The 21,712-nt window shown below is 47.8% G+C and overlaps 1 protein-coding gene across 3 annotated transcripts in view; it reads right to left on the reverse strand.

The window, feature by feature from the left end:
• Nucleotides 1–21,712, reverse strand: part of TULP4 (TUB like protein 4) — a 589,117-nt gene that overhangs the window by 296,310 nt on the left and 271,095 nt on the right. For all 3 annotated transcript variants that reach the window (XM_073671511.1, XM_073671513.1, XM_073671512.1), the window contains 2 exons: nt 20,395–20,556; nt 2,439–2,619 (listed from right to left, as the gene is read on the reverse strand). In XM_073671511.1, the coding sequence (XP_073527612.1) occupies nt 2,439–2,619; nt 20,395–20,556 (343 nt within the window). The remainder of the gene's footprint in view (nt 1–2,438; nt 2,620–20,394; nt 20,557–21,712) is intronic.

Below are 21,712 nucleotides of genomic sequence, written 5' to 3' on the forward strand. Positions count from 1 at the left end.
TTACCAAAGTACTACACTTGGAATGCCTCCAGAAAAACACTGGAACGGAGAAAACGGGGGCTTGATATTGAAGGCTATCCAGGGGTGAAAGCAACTGATACTCTTGGTCGTGTCTACACTATTCATCCGTCAAATGCAGAGTGCTTCTACCTGCGCATGTTACTTCATGTTGTCAAAGGTCCTACATCATTTTCTGACCTGAAGACCGTCGGAGGCCATGTGTGTGAAACATTCAGGGAAGCTTGCCAAAGAAAAGGACTTTTGGAAAATGATGGACACTGGGACATGACCCTCAGTGAAGAAGCAGCCACACAAACCCCAAAGCGACTAAGACACCTCTTTGCTATTATTCTAACAACCTGTAGCATTTCAAATCCTCTTGAGATTTGGACAAAGTACAAAACTGATCTCAGTGAGGACATCCTCATGCAGATTAGAAGGGAAAATCCTCAGCAACTCATCAACTTCACTGAGGAAATGTTCAATGAAACTTTAATGCTCCTTGAAGATCAGTGCATAGCAATGTCAGGAAAAGCCTTACAGTTGCTTGGTTTGCCTGCTCCAATAAGAAATCCTGAAGGCATCCAAATGTGTAGGGAGATTTTCCTAGAAACAAACTACAATATTGATGAACTGACAGCATTTGTGTCTCAGAACGAGTTAATATTGGTACCAGATCAAAGGGACGCCTATAACTACATTTTAAGTTTCAGTGAAACCAACAAAGGAGGGATTGTCTTCCTTGATGCTCCAGGTGGAACAGGAAAGACATTTGTAATCATCTTGCTCCTGGCAAAATTTTGACAACAAAAAAAGATTGCACTTGCAGTGTTATCTTCTGGAATTGCAGCTACGCTTTTAAAAGGTGGCAGGACAGCACATTCGACATTAAAACTACCACTTAACCTGTCTCATAGTGACAGCCCCATGTGTAATATTGCCAAGGGATCAGGAGTGGCCAAATTGCTTCAAAAATGCAGTGCCATCATTTGGGATGAATGCACCATGTCACACAAAAGGGCTCTGGAAGCAGTGGACAGACTGCTGCAAGACCTGCGTAGCAACAAATATATCATGGGAGGAGTTGTTGTTGATTTGGCAGGTGACTTCCGCCAAACACTACCTGTAATTCCAAGATCAACCCCTGCAGACGAACTGAATACCTGTGTCAAAACATCGTACCTTTGGAGAAAAGTAAAGAAAATGTCACTGAACACAAACATGAGGGTCTACATGACAGGCGATGTTTCTGCTGGACTGTTTTCGAGCCAGCTGTTGACTATTGGAGATGGCAAGGAACCAGTAAACTCAACCACTGGACAGATCACCTTCCCAAGCAACTTTTGTTGCATTGTGACTTCCATTGAGGAGTTGAAAGCAAAGGTTTTTCCAAACATTCAACTCCACTTCAAAAATTCTGGCTGTGTGAAAGGGCTATTCTAGCTCCCAAAAATGACAGTGTCAACAAGATCAATCTCCAAATTCTAAATCTCCTTCCAGGTGTGTGCACAACCTACAAGTCAGTGGATACTGTAATAGACCCTGCTCAATCATTATTTTATTCAAATGAGTTCCTCAATTCCTTGGAGCCACAAGGACTTCCTCCTCACAACCTCTTTCTAAAACCTGGAGCACCTATTCTGCTATTGAGAAATTTGGATCCACCAAAGCTCTGTAATGGAACAAGACTATTGATTAAGAACCTGTTTCCACATGTAATTGAGGCAACTATTTTGACAGGATGTGCCACAGGAGAAGATGTTTTCATTCCAACAATTCCTCTCATTCCATCTGATTTGCCTTTTGATTTTAAACGCCTCCAGTTTCCTGTTCGACTGGAATTTGCTATGTCCATCAACAAGGCTCAGGGACAGTCCTTGAAAGTAGTTGGAATCGATTTACAATCTCCATGCTTTTCTCATGGTCAACTTTATGTGGCCTGTTCGAGAGTTGGAACAGCCAAAAATCTGATTGTGTTTGCACCTGAAGGAAGAACTAAGAATGTCGTTTATCAAAAGGCTCTCGAATAAGGAGTAGAAGATTACTTCACATTACTTGGCCAATTTAGTTAAATCTGTGTGGAATATCTCTGGTGTTGAAATATATGTTGTGAAATGCTTCTATTAGCTTAGTTTTTGCCTTTTAATAATTACATTTCTATCTATTTGTTTTGTGGTTTTTGTGTGGTGAATAAATTTTTGTTAACACATTCTATTTTGCTAACAGCAATTATTAACCCGGGGGGTCGGGTAGTACAGCTAGTAGGGAATATAGAGCATTCAGAACAATGAAAATATGGACTGAAACACACAAGGATTTGATTATTCAACACCATTTCATTAGCCTACTAAAAATATAAGCCCAACATGGAGAATATTATGTGTATCCACTTTTTAAGTCTTTTGTGGAGAATAAAGTACAATTATTTTGCTTGTTACCTTGAGGTGGAGAATAGTCATCAGAATCGGTGTCACTTTCACTGCTATCTTCCACCAAGAAGTTGGGGTAATTCCATGACATGCTCAGAATGCCATCTGACTCGTGCAAGAGAACATGTGCCAACATCCTGCCATGACAGTCCATAACTATAACCTGGCCATCTGCAGTGCCAAACAGAACCTAGCAAACAAAAGGACAGACATATTTTTAGCTGTATCTCTATAATACCTTGAATACCAGTTTGGAGAATAATTTTATGACAGCAGTTTCACAGCTTTCATTATTTTCTTCATACTGTACAACGGTCTTTTCATGGACATGCAAACCACATTTCAACATGTAGAGTCAGACAGTCAGGCTCTGCAGCACAGCTCCTCGCTTCTTCTCGGACTACAACCTGCAACAGTGACCCCATTCCTTCACATCTCCTGCAGTCTATCTCACCGGTGGTCACCACTCACCAGACTAAAATATTTAACCTATCCCTTTCTTCAGGTATCTTTCCCTCCTCATTTAAACATGCCATCATAACCCCTTTACTTAAAAAGCCATCCCTGGACCAGAACGGCACTGCTTACTACAGACCCGTCTCTAACCTTCCTTTCATCTCCAAACTCCTGGAACGCTTGGTCCACTCCCGTCTAATCTGCTATCTCTCAGCTAACTCTCTCCTCGACCCTCTACAATCTGGTTCAGCTCTTCACACTCCACTGAAACTGCCCTCACTAAAATCTCTAATGATCTACTAACAGCTAAATCCAAAGGTCACTGCTCCCTTCTGATTCTCCTGATTTCTCTGCAGCATTCGACACTGTGGATCACCGCTCCTCCTCACTATGATCCGCTCTATAGGCCTCAAGGAAACCGTTATCTCCTGGTTCTCCTCCTACCCCTCTGACAACTCCTTCGCTGTATCTTTTGCCGGTTCCTCTTCCTCTCCTCGTCCCCTTACTATCGGGGTTCCGCAGGGCTCAGTCCTAGGTCCCCTCCTCTTCTCTTTATACACTGCCCCTTATTGGACAATCAGCAGATTTGGATTCCATTATCATCTCTATGCTGAAGACACCCAATTATACACTTCTTCCCCTGACATCATCCCTACCCTAATACAAAATACCAAGGATTGTCTGTCTGCTGTCTCTAACATCATGTCCTCCCTCTATCTTAAACTGAATCTCTCCAAAACTGAACTTCTTGCGTTTCTCCCCTCTACTAACCTAACTCTACCTAACATTGAAATTACCTTGGAGGGTTCAACCATAACTCCCAAGGAGCATGCCCGCTGTCTTGGGGTCATATTTGACCTTTCCTTTACCCCCTATATCCGATCACTCACTCGCTCTTGTCACCTGCATCTTAAAAACATCTCCAGAATCCGACCTTTTCTCACCTTTGAAACTAATAAACTCTTACTGCTGCTCTTATTCACCCTTGTCTGGACTACTGCAAGTCACTTCTGATCGCTCTCCCTCTTACCAAACTTTCTCCTCTCCAATCCGTCCTGAATGCGGCAGCCAGGGTCGTATTTCTGTCCAGCCGCTTCACCGATGCCTGCATCTTGTACCAGTCATTACACTGGTTGCCCATTTGCTACAGGGTTCAATATAAACTCATCACTCTCACCAACAAAGCTCTCCACAATACACAATATAAGCTCTCCGCCTTATATTTCCTCTCTCATCTCTGTCTATCGCACTACACGTGCCCTCCGTTCTATAAATGACCCAAGACTAACATCCCCCATAATCCTAACATCGCACCTCCGTCTCCAAGACTTCTCTCGTGCTGCGCCAGTTCTCTGGAATGCTCTACCCCAGACAATCCGACTGATGCCTAGCCCCCACGTCTTCAAGAGTGCTTTAAAAACCCATCTCTTTAAACAAGCCTACCACCTCAACTACTCAGTAAACTAACTTTCCCCTGTTCCCTCCTTCTAAATATTATTCAAAATCTGCACCCTACTATTCATCTGTCTCCACACTCTCCATGCACACGATAACTGCACTCAATACTTGATTATTGCACTTAAGTATACTGGCTGATAACCGGATCATGCAGCTTTATATGAAAATCCCTATTATAATTGCTAGACCTGAAATAACAAGCACTTTTCACCTATTGTTTCACCCCATTTCCTTGTAGAATGTAAGCTAGCGAGCAGGGACCTCACTCCTAATGTAACTGATAAACTGTCTTACCTTGTATTGAATTTATTGTATGTACATGTTCCCGCTTAATTATAAAGTGCTGTGGAATATGTTGGCGCTATATAAATAAAAATTATTATTAATTATTATTATGCGCATTTCACTAGTAAAACACTAATACTGTTGAAATATATGCAGACATTGGCTGTCTAGTAGCACCTCTTTACAGTATTTTATGGCACTACATTTTCCTGTACCAGGATAACAGCTGCTTCTGTAAACGTCAGCTGATAGCAGCTTCAAATTATTGTTGTACAACATGAATTTATTATAAAGAATGTTGAGAAAACCCATGTATTTTATTTTCATAAGAACTTGCTTTACTTGTATCAATCAGTTATCTGCTTGTTGCATTCATCTTGATTTTTTACATGTTTTATGGTTTTTCGCATAATTTAGTTGCATGGAACTAATTACCAGTTTTTCATACAACTACAGATCTTAAATTACAAATTAATATCTTAACTGGGTGCACGAAGGCACCAATTCATCTCGATGAGGGAGCGTTTTAAAGTCAGATTATCCTAATTTATTAAAGGGAAGGTGCTGCAGTTATTATTTTTGTATCAATAATTATTTGTAATACAAAATTAAATGTACCACTTTAATAGTTTTTTATTCAGTAATTTTTACTTTAGCAACTGGGGGCTGCAAGTGTCTGAGCATGACACTTACACACCTTTAATACCCTGTGCGCCGTCCGACCTCATCTCTTGTATTGAGGCTCCCTTAGCTGTGACATAGGCTTGAACCCTCGGCTGTCCAGGTCACAGCTGTGGGAGGAGATCGGCACCATCTTTGTGAAGGCAGTAGGGAATGCTGAAGGCTGCACTTTCCCCCTGTCATTACCCACACTGCTCGGTGAGTGCGATGACAGGAGCTGTCAAGGAGTGGAGGTCCAGGGTGAAGGGAGTATCGGTGGTGGTGGGGAGAGGTGATTGCAGCCGGTCATCAGAATTACAGTACGATCACAGCTCACCACCGACCTGTTCAGAGCACAACAGGGAAATCATCAAGCTGCTGTGCTCTGAACACACAAAAGTGGACAATGCAGGGAAGGGGAGTAGAAGCGTTTTTTTTTTACGCATTGAACATCGGCAGAATGGCTGACATATACGATAATAGGGACATATACCAGGATGGGGGAACATATAGACATATACCAGGATTTGGGAACAGAAGGAAATATACAGTGGCATGTAAAAATTTGAACAACTCTGGTCAAAATTAGGCTGTGTGCACACTGCGTTTTTGGTGAATTTTTGCAGTCGTTTTTCCGCGTGGAATTGGCCAAAAACGCTAGGGAATCCTTGTGCCAGCAAGTCATAGTGTACATAATCAGGAGTTTTCCTGTCAGGATTTGCAGTGCATTTAAAATCTGCAGCATGTCAATTCTTTGGGCGGTTTTGCTGCGTTTTCCATCCATTGACTTCAATTGAGTCAGTCAATATAAAAAGGCAGGTATAAAAAGGTTTACAAATTTGCAGCGGATTTTGGCAGCATATCTGACTGACTCAATTGAAGTCAATGGGTCAAAAATGCACCATGAATTGACCATGGATCACAGGCATTGGCTGATTAGAGACTACTCCTCCCATTAGCCTACGGCTGCTATCGCTGATAATAGCGAGAGCAGGTGCCGCTAATGGGAGATATCATCAGTTAAAGTAAATATATATACACATATATACACACACAGATATAAAAAAAAAAAAAAAATAGGCCACCATATACTCACCTATCCAACGTAATCCTGAGAGTCCCATGGCGATCGGATCACACAGCAGCCGGCGATAGACTGACAAGAGCGTGATCGCTCATAGCAGTGTATAGCGCTAAGCTGCCATAAGTGAGGTCACCAAAGCTCATCAGCTGATTGAACTCCTGTGACCTCTTTCCCGGCAGCTCAGCGTTATGCACCAACACAGGAGTGATTATACTCCTGTGTCAGTGTATTGTGATTTCTGATTTGACTGCTCTAGAACTGTGCCCAGATCTTTGTGGGACACTGTGGATTATCTCATCACATCGGACAGGTGACGGATATGGTTGTTTTTGGGTTTTGTTTTTTTTTATACAAAGAACAATGGCTTCAAATGGAATGGGCGATACAAGTGCTTCTCAATAAGTTAGAATATCATCAAAAAGTTAACTTATTTCAGTTCTTCAATACAAAAAGTGGAACTCATATTATATAGAGTCATTATAAACAGAGTGATCTATTTCAAGTGTTTATTTCTGTTAATGTTGATGCTTATGGCTTACAGCCAATGAAAGCACAAAAGTCATTATCTCAGTAAATTAGAAAAATAAACAAAAAACACCTGCAAAGGCTTCCTAAGCTTTTAAAAAGGTCCCTTAGTCTGTTTCAGTAGACCACACAATCATGGGGAAGACTGCTGACTGGACAGATGTCCAGAAGGCAGTCATTAACACACTCCACAAGGAGGGTAAGCCACAAAAAGTCATTGCTAAAGAAGCTGGCTGTTCACAGAGTGCTGTATCCAAGCATATTAATGGAATGTTGAGTGGAAGGAAAAAGTGTGGTAGAAAAAGGTGAACAAGCAACCAGGAAAACCGCAGCCTTTCAAAGGATTGTTAAGAAAAGGACATTCAAAAATTTGGGGGAGATTCACAAGGAGTGGACTGCTGCTGGAGTCATTGCTTCAAGAGCCATCACACACAAACGTATCCAGGACATAGGCTACAAGTGTCGCATTCCTTGTGTCAAGCCAATCACGACCAATAGACAACGCCAGAAGCATCTTATATGGGACAAGGAGAAAAAAGACCTGGACTGTTGCTCAGTGGTCCAAGGTGTTGTTTTCAGGTGAAAGTAAATTTTGCATTTCATTTGATGATCCTTCCTCCCACCATGCCGAGTGTCGTCAGACAACAACTGATCCCACACTTGGACACTCTGAAGAGCTGTTCACTGGACCATTTCCAGATTTGTGCCCCTCGCCTGCTCCGCTTGAAGTGGTGGAAGAGGAGATCCCATGTAGCGATGCCCAAATATTTGAACAGCCACGGCCACAGGTAGTCGACGCTGGCAATTTGTCACAAGAGGTGGTCGATGAGGAGACACAATTGCCAGGAAGTGAGGAGGAGGATCGCAGTGCGCAAGTGGTAGAGGAGGAGGTGGCAGGAGGACATGCAAAGCGAGGCCAGCAGCACACAGGGTGAGGGAGGCAGAGTACGCCAACAGGCAGGAAGAAGCAGTGTGGTGGCCGCACACAGAAGGCGGGCAACAGTTCCCCGTAACACCAACACAAGGGACGTTGCCAGTACAACCTGTAGGTCTTCCAGAGTCTGGAATTTTTTTAAAGACTCTGCTGATAACCCCAAACAGGCCATTTGTACCACCTGCCATGCCAGCATCAGCAGGGGTGACAAAAATAGCAGCCTTACCACCACCAGCATGATCAGGCACATAGCAGCAAAGCACCCGAATTTGTGGGGCGAACCCCAGGGTCCACGACCAGTGTCAGCGGGTGTCACCACTGCTTCTTCCGCTGTTGTGCGGGCAATAGAACCCCCTGTTGTGTGTGCAAGGCAATCCCCTGTCCATACTGCATGCAAAGATGCCCCCTCCTCTCAGTCTTCACTTGTTATGGCAGTTTCTCAAGAAACAGCATCAATGTCCACGTCCACGTCCCACAGCAGCGTTCAATTGTCCATATCCCAGACCTTTGAACGAAAGCGGAAATTCGCAGCTAACGCCCCACAGGCCACAGTCCTAGATTCGCACATTTCACGACTGCTTGCATTGGAAATGCTGCCTTTTAGGCTGGTGGAGACGGAATCCTTCCGCAACCTTATGGTGGTGGCCGTCCCTCGGTACTCTGTCCCCAGCCGACACTATTTTGCCTGGTGTGCCATCCCCGCATTACACAAGCACGTGTTCCAAAACATCTGCCGTGCCCTCAACAGCGCAGTTACTGGGAGAGTCCACCTGACAACGGACACGTGGACAAGTGCTTGTGGCCAGGGATGGTACATCTCCCTGACGGCACACTGGGTAAACATAGTGGAAGCCGGGACCCAGTCGGACCTTGGACGGAACACATCCTCCCCACACCGAGGATTGCGGGCCCTATGTCAGTCAGAGTTGCCCCCACAGTGTACAGCTCCTGCGCATCATCCTCCTCCTCATGTTCAGCCTCCATCTCAGATATCACCACATCAGTTACAAGCTGGAAGCACGGCAGTACTGCCTCCACCAAGCGGCAACAGGCTGTGCTGAAACTCATAAGCTTAGGTGAGAAACCTCACACAGCTTGTGAGTTGTGGACAGCTGTGAAAGAGCAGGCAGATCTGTGGCTGAGACCGCTGGACCTACATCCAGGCATGGTCGTGTGTGACAATGCCCGTAACCTGGTGGCGGCTCTGAGGCGAGGCGAGATCACACACGTACCATGCCTGGCTCATGTGCTTAACCTCGTGGTTCAGCGGTTTCTTAAATCGTACCCCGAGTTGCCAGATCTGCTCGTCAAAGTACGCCGCCTGTCAGCTCATTTTCGCAAGTCGGCTACAGCTTCCGCCGCCCTTGCTGTGTTGCAGCAGTGTTTGCAGCTCCCGTCACACCGACTGGTGTGTGATGTCCCCACACGTTGGAACTCTACCCTCCACATGTTGCAAAGGATTTGTGAGCAGAAGAGAGCAGTTGTCGAGTACCTGCTGCAACAAGGCCGTCGATATTCAGGTCAGACTCCACACATAAGACCTCAGGAGTGGACCTGGATGTCTGACATATGTACCATCTTGACAAACTTTGAGGAGTACACCCAGATGGTGAGTAGCGATGACGCCATCATTAGCGTCAGCATTCCACTTGTCTGTCTTTTGCAACACTCTCTGCAGAGAATTAAAGAGGAGGCATTGCAGCCAGAGTATGATGAGATGGATGAAGAAGCCATAGCGGTCGATTACACACAGCCCAGCCTCATCTCATCCCAACGTGCATGGGGGGACAATGAGGGAGAGGAGGAGGAGGAGGAGGAGGAAGAAAAGGAGCTTGTATCATGAGCTGTAGACGGTAGTTCCTGTACAACTGTCATACCGTCTGGGACAGGGGCGAGGAGGAGGATGAGAGCATGGTCAGTTGTCAACTTGGTGAGGACACGGAAATCTTGCCCGTTATCAGTCTGGCACGCATGGCTGACTTTATGTTACGCTGCCTTAACCGTGACCATTGCGTTGTCAAAATGTTGGGTGACAGTCATTACTGGTAGGTGACACTTTTACACCCCTGCTACAAAGAGAACTTATTCCTGAGGTGGAGAGGTCTACAAAAATGGGGCAGTACCAGAAGGCCCTTGCTGCAGAACTGATAAAAAAAATTCCCATCTGAACATGCTAGCGGCAGAGGTCACAGTTCGTTGACCAACCAAGGCGTACAAGCGAGAGAGAGGCAACTCCAATCCAGCAGAGGCAGGGGAACACTGTCAACGTTCTGGGACAGTTTTCTGAGACCCGCCCAGCTTACAGGCCCTGAGGAGCGGGGTACTCTCACAAGGAGTGGAAAGTTTCAAAACATGGTGAGGGAGTACCTTGCCGACCGTACCAGCATCCTCCGTGATTCCTCTGTGCCTTTTAATCATTGGGTATCCAAGCTGGACACTTGGAATGAACTTGCTCTGTACGTTTGGAGGTCCTGGCCTGCCCTGCCGCTAGCGTGTTATCGGAGTGTGTTTTTAGCACCGCTGGGGGAATTATAATTGATAAGCGCACTCGCCTGTCAACTGACAATGCTGACAAGCTGACCCTTATCAAAATGAACAAGGGCTGGATTGGGCCAGACTTCTCATCACCACCAAATGACAGCAGAGTAACAAAGTCAAATCCACTGTGTTATTTCGGGAGGTGTATAAACATGCACCGCTTCACACCCACACATGGGTATACGCTTCCTCATTTCGGCTGTTTTATGTTATTCTCCTTATCCTCAGCCTCCACCACCACTATACCACCAGGGTGACCGTGGTCCGTGTTGCCATTATTGAAAGTTCCTCCGTCCCTACTTTTATCAGCTTTTGCTTGGAAGGCATAAGCAAAGACTGTGGGAGACCCACTCCCCAATAATGGGAATAATATTTTTAAGATGCTGTACTGTATGGCTCTTGGAAGGGGCATTAAAAGCGTCTTGTTAAGCTACTGCGACCTCCACCACTTTTCCGAGGGGCATTCAAACCGTCTTGTTAAGCTACTACGACCTCCACCACTTTGCCAAGGGGCATTAAAAGCGTCTTGTTAAACCACTCTGAACTCCACAGCTCTTCCAAGGGGCATTGAAATGTTGTTTTTAATTAACTCTAACCTCAACGACTCTTCGAACGGGCATTGCAAGTTCCTCCTAATTTTTGGCAGCTTTTTCTTGGAAGGCATAAGCAAAGACTATGGGAGACCCACTCCCCAATAATGGGAATAATGTTTTTAAGATGCTGTACTGTATGGCTCTTGTAAGGGGCATTGCAAGTTCCTCCGTCCAAATTTTTGGCAGCTTTTGCTTGGAAGGCATAAGCAAAGACTATGGGAGAGACGCTCCCCAATAATGGGAATAATGTTTGTAATATGCTGTACTGCATGGCTCTTGTAAGGGGCATTGCAAGTTCCTCCGTCCTAATTTTTGGCAGCTTTTGCTTGGAAGGCATAAGCAAATACTATGGGAGACCCACTCCCCAATAATGGGAATAATGTTTGTAATATCCTGTACTGCATGGCTCTTGTAAGGGGCATTGCAAGTTCCTCCGTCCTAATTTTTGGCAGCTTTTGCTTGGAAGGCATAAGCAAATACTATGGGAGACACACTCCCCAATAATGGGATTAATGTTTGTAATATGCTGTACTGCATGGCTCTTGTAAGGGGCATTGCAAGTTCCTCCATCCTAATTTTTGGCAGCTTATGCTTGGAAGGCATAAGCAAAGACTATGGGAGACACACTCCCCAATAATGGGAATAATGTTGGTAATATGCTGTACTGCATGGCTCTTGTAAAGGGCATTGCAAGTTCCTCCGTCCTAATTTTTGGCAGCTTTTGCTTGGAAGGCATAAGCAAAGACTATGGGAGACACACTCCCCAATAATGGGAATAATGTTTGTAATATGCTGTACTACATGGCTCTTGTAAGGGGCATTGCAAGTTCCTCTGTCCTAATTTTTGGCAGCTTTTGCTTGGAAGGCATAAGCAAAGACTATGGGAGAAACACTCCCCAATAATGGGAATAATGTTTGTAATATGCTGTACTGTATGGCTCTTGGAAGGGGCATTAAAAGCGTCTTGTTAAGCTACTGCGACCTCCACCACTTTTCCGAGGGGCATTAAAACCGTCTTGTTAAGCTACTGTGACCTCCACGTCTCTTCCAAGGGGCATTCAAACCGTCTTGTTAAGCTACTGGGACCTCCACGTCTTTTCCAAGGGGCATTAAAACCGTCTTGTTAAGCTACTGTGACCTCCACGTCTCTTCAAAGGGGCATTAAAAGCGTCTTCTTAAGCCACTCTGAACTCCACAGCTCTCCCAAGGGGCATTGAAATGTTGTTTTTAATTACCTCTAACCTCCACGACTCTTCCAACGGGCATTGCATTTCCTCCTAATTTTAGTCAGCTTTTGCTTTTCAATGCAAAGGTGAAAACTAAGGGAGACCCACTCCCCAATAATGGGTAGAAGGTTTTTAGCATGCTGTAATCCACGTCTGTTTCAAGGGGCATTGCAGTTCATCATAATTTTTGGAAAGCCTTCCATTCACTGCTTAGGCCAACAGTGTACAAGAGACCTAGTTGCTATAAATGGAAAAAACGGTTTAGTTAAGGCCCTCTGACCTCCATGTCATTTCCAAGGGACATTGGCGTGCCTCAAAATTTTTGGTAGGCATTGCACTCACTGTATGCCCTATAACTGTGTAGCCGAACCGCTCCTTTTGTTACAGAAACATATCCCACAAGACATATGTGGTTGACTGGCTTGATATTGATGTGAATGGTCCCTTTTCCTCCTGCTCTTTCTCCTTTGCCACTACCTCATCCATCATTTATCACCTGAAGCTTTGCTTTAACGGGAGTCATAGAACTGAGATAGTAGCAGGAAAACATCCAGCAATCCTCGGAGGTAGGATATGCGCCAAAACGTTGACCACCTCAGGCCTAGCCACTACTACATACATGTGCTTGCATTCCAAGAAAACAAAGCAGATGCTAACTTGTATCATCATCATCATGGTCCTCACCTTGGCATTCTCAACTCCCCTGATGGAGAAGCCAGGGCCCACCGGAGGAATCTGATTCTCTGGTGGGCTCATCCAATGCTGCCCTAAAGCAGGCCGGGCTAAGAAAAGTGTGTGGGGGGATGTTCCAAGGAGAAATAGGGGCGGCTGGGTATCGTTTATGGACACTCGGCAGCCCCCAGGCGGCTGGGGACCGTGTGTGGACACCCGGCTGCGGGGTGGCTGGGGACCGAGTATGGACACCTGGCCGCGGGGTGGCTGGGGACAGAGTGTGGACACCCGGCCGCCGGGCGGCTGGGGACTGAGTGTGGACACCCGGCCGCCGGGCGGCTGGGGACTGAGTATGAATTCCAGGCTGCCAACGCAGCCATAACGTGGTGGCCAGATTCCGCCTCCACATGCCTAAAAGGCCCAATTTCAAATGCAAGCAAGCAGTATGGTATTGCAGCCTGGGGGTGGGTGGGTGGGTGGGTGGCAGGCTCCATACTTGCACTTGCATTGCAAGGAATGGGAGAGGTACAATTGAACACAGTCCTGGGACAAGGACTTGAACGGGGATAGTTGCAAGTCAGCAACGACAGGTGCAGGGTGGGAGGCATCTTAGCATGTACCATGAACAGGGGTTTGGCATGCACACACTACAGCGGAATAGGCTGTCCTTCACACTAAATGAACTGGGGAGGGCACAGGTAATGTTTTGGTATGCGCGCTTAATCTTATGTATAAGGCACACCGGGACAAATAGGGGCGGCTGGGGACTGAATATGGATACCTCGCTGCTGAAGCAGCCATGAGGTAGTGGCCAGCTTCGGCCTCCTCCAAACTAAAAGGCCCCATTTCAAGTGCAAGCTAGCAGTATGGCATTGCAGCCTGGGGGTGGGTGGGTGGCAGGCTGCACACTTACGCTTGCAATAAAAGAAAACAAAGCAGATGCTAACTTCTATCATCATCATCATGCTCTCACCTTGGCACTCTCAACTCCCCTGATGGAGAAGCCAGGGCCCACCGGAGGAGTCTGGTTCTCTGGTGGGCTCGTCCAATGCTGCCCTAAAGCAGGCCGGGCTAAGAAAAGTGTGTGGGGGGATGTTCCAAGGAGAAATAGGGGCGACTGGGGACCGTTTATGGACACCCGGCTGCCCCAAGGCGGCTGGGGACCGTGTGTGGACACCCGGCCGCGGGGCGGCTGGGGACCGAATATGGACACCCGGCCGCCCCCTGGCGGCTGAGGACCGAGTGTGGACACCCGTCCACCGGGCGGCTGGGGACTGAGTATGGATTCCAGGCCGCCAACGCAGCCATGACGCAGTGGCCAGATTCTGCCTCCACATGCCTAAGAGGCCCAATTTCAAGTGCAAGCAAGCAAGCAGTATGGTATTGCAGCCTGGGGATGGGTGGGTGGCAGGCTGCACACTTACGCTTGCATTCCAAGAAAACAAAGCAGATGCTAACTTGTATCATCATCATCATGGTCCTCACCTTGGCACTCTCACCTCCCCTGATGAAGAAGCCAGGGCCCACCGGAGGAGTCTGGTTCTCTGGTGGGCTCGTCCAATGCTGCCCTAAAGCAGGCCGGGCTAAGAAAAGTGTGTGGGGGGGATGTTCCAAGGAGAAGTAGGGGCGACTGGGGACCGTTTATGGACACCCGGCTGCCCCCAGGCGGCTTGGGACCGTGTGTGGACACCCGGACGTGGGGCGGCTGGGGACCGAGTATGGACACCCGGCCGCCCCCTGGCAGCTGGGGACCGAGTGTGGACACCCGGCTGCCGGGCGGCTGGGGACTGAGTATGGATACCAGGCCGCCAACGCAGCCATGACGTGGTGGCCAGATTCCGCCTCCACATGCCTAAAAGGCCCAATTTCAAGTGCAAGCAAGCAAGCAGTATGGTATTGCAGCCTGGGGGTGGGTGGGTGGTTGGCTGCATATTTGCGCTTGCATTGCAAGGAATGGGGGAGGTACAATTGAACACTGCCCTGGGACAAGAACTAGCACGGGGATAGTTGCAAGTCTGCATCTTCTGATGCGGCAAGGATGACTTCTGATGGGCACACTTTTAGGCAGTGACCTGGGTGTCAGAGATGCTTCCAGGAGTCTTCCCCATGCTGTTCCCATGTCTTTTCAGCACTGTATGCATGTTTCACACAGCACATGGCCAGATAAGGTTGTAAAATGTTAAAATGACATTTCCCGGTGAATGCATTTGTCACGGTTGAAAGCAATACAAAAGTGCAAAAACGCATAAAAAATGCTACTTGTGAACATAGCTCAAGGTGTGGAGAATTTTTTTGGGGGGTTATTTATTTTACCTTATACACAAGTCTTCACCCTGGAAAGGAACTTCCTTAACATATTTCACAGCAAAGCAGTTTCAGTTTCCTTTTTGAACATTTTATTGTGAGCCATTAAAAGTGGCTTAATACCTCTGACCACGTTGTTGACAGCAGTGACATGGGGGTCAGAAATGCTTCCTGGGGCGATCCCCATGCTGTCCCCATGTCATTTGAGCACTGTCACTATCATTTTGGGCACTTGTTAGGCTTTCAAAAGACTGCCGGGTGTGTAGCCGCAAAAATGCTCGGGTCTCCCATAGACTAACATTGGGCTCATTGCTCGGGTAGAGCACCCGAGTATCACGGCGAGCTCAGCCCGAGCTTCGAGCACCCGAGCATTTTAAAGCTCGCTCAACACTAGTAGTCACTGCATACCAGGATTGGGGGGTGAGGGGACCATGCCTACTCTGGTATGAAGGGACCACACATATCAGGATTGTGGGGTACCATGCATACCAGGATTGAGGGGTACCACACATACAAGGATTGGAGGGTGAGGGGACCACGCATACAAGGATTGCGGGGTGAGGGGACCACGCATACAAGGATTGGGGGGTGAGGGGACCACGTATACAAGGATTGGGGGGTGAGGGGACCACACATACAAAGATTGAGGGGGTGAGGGGACCACGCATACAAGGATTTGTGGGGGTGAGGGGACCACGCATACAAGGATTGGGGGGTGAGGGGACCATGCATAAAAGGATTGGGGGGGTGAGGGGACCACGCATACCAGGGTGAGGGGACCATGCATACCAGGGTGAGGGGACCACGCATACCAGGATTGGGGGATGAGGGGTGCCATGCATACCATTATTAGGGGATGAGGGGTGCCATGCATACCAGGATTGGGGCGATGAGGGGTGCCATGCATACCAGGATTGGGGCGATGAGGGGTGCCATGCATACCGGGATTGGGGCGATGAGGGGTGCCATGCATACCGGGATTGGGGCGATGAGGGGTGCCATGCATATGGGGATTGGGCATGAGGGATGCCATGCATACCGGGATTGGGGATGAGGGGTGTCATACATACCGGGATTGGGGATGAGGGGGGCCATGCATACCGGGATTGGGGATGAGGGGGGCCATGCATACCGAGATTGGGCATGAGGGGTGCTATGCATACCGGGATTTGGCATGAGGGGTGCCATGCATACTGGGATTGGGCATGAGGGGTGCCATGCATACGAGATTGGGGATGAGGGGTGCCATGCATACCGGGATTCAGATGAGGGGCCATGCATACCAGGATGGGGATGAGAGGTGCCATGCATACCAGGATGGGGATGAGAGGTGCCATGCATACCAGGATGGGGATGAGAGGTGCCATGCATACCAGGATGTGGGTGAGGGGCCCATGCATACCAGGATGAGGAATACCATAAATACCAGGATAGGGATGAGGGATGGGGTACCATGCATACCAGGATAGGGATGAGGAGTACCACACATACCAGGATTGGGGGTGAGGGGTGCCACACATACCAGGATTGGGGGTGAGGGGTGCCACACATACCAGGATTGGGGGTGAGGGGTGCCACACATACCAGGATTGGGGGTGAGGGGTGCCACGCATACCAGGATTGGGGCGATGAGGGGTGCCGCGCATACCAGGATTGGGGCGATGAGGGGTGCCGCGCATACCAGGATTGGGGAGATGAGGGGTGCCACGCATACCAGGATTGGGGCGATGAGGGGTGCCACGCATACCTGGATTGGGGCGATGAGGGGTGCCACACATACCAGAATTGGGGGTGAGGGGTGCCACACATATCAGGATTGGGGATGAGGGGTGCCACGCATACCAGGATTGAGGATGAGGGGTGCCATGCATACCAAGATAGGATGGTGGGGACAGGATGGGGACAGCACAAATACCAGGAGGGGGGCAGCACATACCAGCATGGGAGACCACATACCAATAAAAATGCTCGCCACCCGTGTGTAGAACGGGTTCAATAGCTAGTCTATAATATAACCGGAGACGCGTGTCTCTGTCTGAAGCCTTTATAGACTGCGCAAATGCAACATGCCTGTGCAGTCTGGCTCTAGACAGAAGAAAAAAATCGAGCCGTTACAGGTAAGAGGAGTGTGTATGGCGCCGGAGATCACGGTATGCGTAGACACTGAACGCATAGCGCGATCTCCGACGCCATACTTACATACTTGACTGACCGAGAGGAGCGTTGTCACGGCGCCTCTCTTCGCCGGGTACCGGGGCAGGAGTGAGGCGTCAGATTCGGCGCATGTGCATAGCGCTATCTGGCACCATTTTACTGAAGACACATTTACAGTGTGTCTTCAGCAAAATGGCGCCGGACAGCGCGGTATGGGCATCCGTGTACTCCGGCGCCGCATTCCTCCCCCGGCCTCCAGCAGAACAGGACACAGCAGTGCTGGAGCACAGGGAAGAAAGGTGAGTGTAAGTGTTTCTTTTTTTGTATGTGTGCAGCATGAAAGGGATGAGGGGTGCCATACATAACAGGATTGGGGGATGAGGGGTGCCATACATACCAGGATTGGGAGATGTGTGGACCATGCATACCAGAATGAGGAATGGGGTGCCATGCATACCAGGATGAGGGGTACCACACAACAGAATTGGGGGGTGAGGGGTACCATACATACCAGAATTGGGGGTTGAGGGGTACCATACATACCAGCATTGGGGGGTGAGGGGTACCATACATACCAAGATTAGGGGGTGAGGGGACAATGCATACCAGGATTGGGGGGTGAGGGGACCATGCATACCAGGATTGGGGGGTGAGGGGTGCCATGCATACCAGCAATGGGGATGAGGGGTGCCATGCATACCAGGATTGGGGACAAGGAGTGCCATGCATTCCAGGATAGGGATGAGGGGGCCATTCATACCAGGATGAGGGACTGGGTGCCATGCATACCCGGTTTCTGGGAAGAGGAGGCCATACATACCAGAATTGGGATGAGGGGTACCATGTATACCAGGATGAGGGGTACCATACATACCAGAATAAGGATACGGGGTTCCATGCATACCAGGATGAGGGATGGGATGCCATGCATACCAGGATGAGGGGTACCATACATACCAGGATAGGGATGAGGGGTACCATACATACCAGGATGAGGGATGAGTGGTGCCATGCATACCAGGATGAGGGATTGGGTACCATACATACCAGGATTGGGGATGAGGGGTGCCATGCATACCAGGATTGGGGATGAGGGGTGCCATACATACCAGGATTGGGATGATGGGTGCCATGTATACCAAATTTAGGATGAGGGGGCCATGTATACCAGGATGAGAGATGGGGTGCCATGCATACCAGGATTGGGATGAGGGGTGCCATGCATACCAGGATTGGGATGAGGTGTGCAATGTATACCAGATTTGGAATGAGGGGTGCCATGCATACCAGGGTTGGGAATGAGAGGTGCCATGCATACCAGGACTGGGGATGAGGGGTGCCATGCATACCAGGATAGGGATGAGGGGTACCATGCATACCAGGATGAGGTTTGAGGTGTACCATACATACCAGGATAGGGATGAGGGATGAGGGATGGGGTTCCATGCATACCAGGGATGGGGATGAGGATGAGGGATGGGGTGCCATGCATACCAGGATTGGGGGTGAGGTGTACCATACATACCAGGATTAGGGGGTGAGGGGACCATGCATACCAGGATTGGGGGGGTGAGGGGTGCCATGCATACCAGCAATGGGGATGAGGGGTCCCATGCATACCAGAATAGGGATGAGGGGTACCATGCATACCAGGATTGGGGACAAGGAGTGCCATGCATACCAGGATAGGGATGAGGGGGCCATGTATACCAGGATTGGGGGTGAGGTGTGCCATGCATACCAGGATTGGGGGTGAGGGGTGCCATGCATACCAGGATTGGGGTGAGGAGTGCCATGCATACCAGGATTGGGGGTGAGGGGTGCCATGCATACCAGGATTGGGGGGTGAGGTGCGCCATGCATACCAAAATTAGGGGTGAGGGGTGCCATGCATACCAGGATTGGATGTGAGGGGTGCCATGCATACCAGGATTGGGAGTGAAGGGTGCCATGCATACCAGGATTGGGGATGAGGGGTGCCATGCATACCAGGATTGGGGATGAGGGGTGCCATGCATACCAGGATTGGGGATGAGGGGTGCCATGCATACCAGGATAGGGATGAGGGGTGCCATGCATACTAGGATAGGGATGAGGGGTGCCATTCATACCAAGATAGGGATAAGGGGTGTCATGCATACCACGATAGGGATGAGGGGTGCCATGCATACCAGGATAGGGATGAGGGGTGCCATGCATACCAGGATAGGGATGAGGGGTGCCATGCATACCAGGATAGGGATGAGGGGTGCCATGTATACCAGGATAGGGATGAGGGGTGCCATGCATACCAGGATAGGATGGTGGGGACGGGATGGAGGCAGCACAAATGCCGGGATGGGGCAGCACAAATACCAGGAGGGGGGCAGCACATACCAGCATGGGAAACCATATACCAATAAAAATGTTCGCCACCCGGGCGTAGAACGGGTTCAATAGCTAGTCAAATATAAAGGGTTCTGAAAAGGGCTGCAATTTGAGAAGAATTGCACTGAAAATATTTGGCTAGTTAATTTTTTAATGAATATTAAAGCCTTATGAGTTAAAGAAGCACTCCCATCAAAGTTTTTATCCTCTTAATATATTGCAGTCATCATATACTGGCACTGTGTACTTGCAATTGCTCATTTTGCCCTTCTACGCAGTTAATTCTCTTTTCAATTAGGTCAATGAGATTAAGAGATTAAAAATAGAGTAGCTAAATTTTACATCACTGCAAAGTCCCTGGCAGCCCAGCTGCACCACCTCTTCAACTTCTGACTCAGCCTCTCCGCTTTTCTCCCTGCCAGGGATTTTGCAGTGATGTAAAATTGTAGCTCTAATGATGACTATTGCAGGCAAAAGACACTTCCTGTTTCTACATAGAGCTTAGAAGGATAGACCTAATGGAAAAGAGAAAAAATAACTGGGCAGAAGCGAAACGTGAGCAATTGTAAGCACACAGTGCCATATAATATGATGACTGCAATATATTAAGAGAATAAAGACTTTGATGGGAGTGCTTCTTTAAATATTGCACATCCTTTCAGAAATGTAAATATAAATATATTTTTGTAATTTAGTACATCCATGATACCTGCTGATCATCCGGTGTCCAAATACCACAGGTGATTTGACTTTCCAAGTTTATCTCTGATGACCAATGTCGTTGACCACTCACTGATCCCACAAGTACAAATCCATCTCGGTATGATATCAACGCTTGAGTGCCATCATGACTCCAAGTAAAGTCACTAACCTAAGGATAAAAGAAACAAACCTGATTAGTTTGTCTGCAATACTAAAGAGATTATCCACTACTTTATCCATGATGACCTAGCCTTAGGATAGGTCATCAATGTCTGATCAGGCGGGGTCCAATACCTGGCGCCCCTGCTGATTAACTTTCTCGGTGTTGGCGGCCAGCCGGAACTGCTCAATTGTGGAGCTGCTCCGTCTTGTGATACTGGGTGCGAAAGCGTACTGCACATCCGCTTCCTATTGATTTGAGTAGTAATTGGATATGCAGTACCCTGCCTTGGCCACTATCAGAAGACAGGAAAAAAACAGGGAATGGGGATGCACTACCAATCGGGATAATGATGTACTGGCGGGCGCGCTACATCACATTTTGGGGCTTATCATTCCCTTTCCGTATTCCATATTGATCTTACATGGTAGTTAATATAAATATCGGGGGCCTGTATTTCTGTGATATATGCTTATTTATGAAAATTGTTGTGTGGGGGACATTCTATGTAGCATGTTTATGGTTTCTAACACTGTGCGTCTGTGTTCAATAAACCTTTCTGTACTTAATACTATAAGAGGTGTGCACGTCTCTATGTAGTGCTTTACTCCGACGGAGCAGCTCTGCAACTGAGCAGCTCTGGCTGGTGGCCGCCGCCACAGAGATCAGCTGATAAGAAGGGGTGCTAGACCCTGACCCATCAGACATTGATGACCTAAGGGTAGGTCATCAATGATAAAGTAGTGGACAACCTCTAAGAATATTTCAATAAGTGTGTGTACATAAGATGAAAATGTATTCCAAAATCTTATTTTTAATCTTTCATCTGTCATAAATAAGTAAAAAGAAACAAAATCAAACAAGGGTAATTCTAGCACAAAGTCCAATGATAGGAGGATTTCAAATGAATCTATATGGGCGTGTAGGGTCACAGTAAAAAATGATACCTCGATATCTGCGATCCAATGTTTTATTCCAGATATATCCACATTTTTCTTATGACCTCTTACAGGCTATGGGCTTGACACTAATCTCCGCTACAATCGGTCTCCAGAGCTTATTTTTAATAACATGTAATAAACCCAGTACAGTGAAACTGAACTTTCTTTCCTTACAAACACATTTGCTACAGCTCTCACAGCTCTGCTGTATTGCAACAATATTG

Source organism: Phyllobates terribilis, unplaced genomic scaffold (genome assembly GCF_046119375.1).
Source record: "Phyllobates terribilis strain yellow unplaced genomic scaffold, ASM4611937v1 Scaffold_3__8_contigs__length_932513732, whole genome shotgun sequence".
In the NCBI taxonomy this organism is placed as follows: domain Eukaryota; kingdom Metazoa; phylum Chordata; class Amphibia; order Anura; family Dendrobatidae; genus Phyllobates; species Phyllobates terribilis.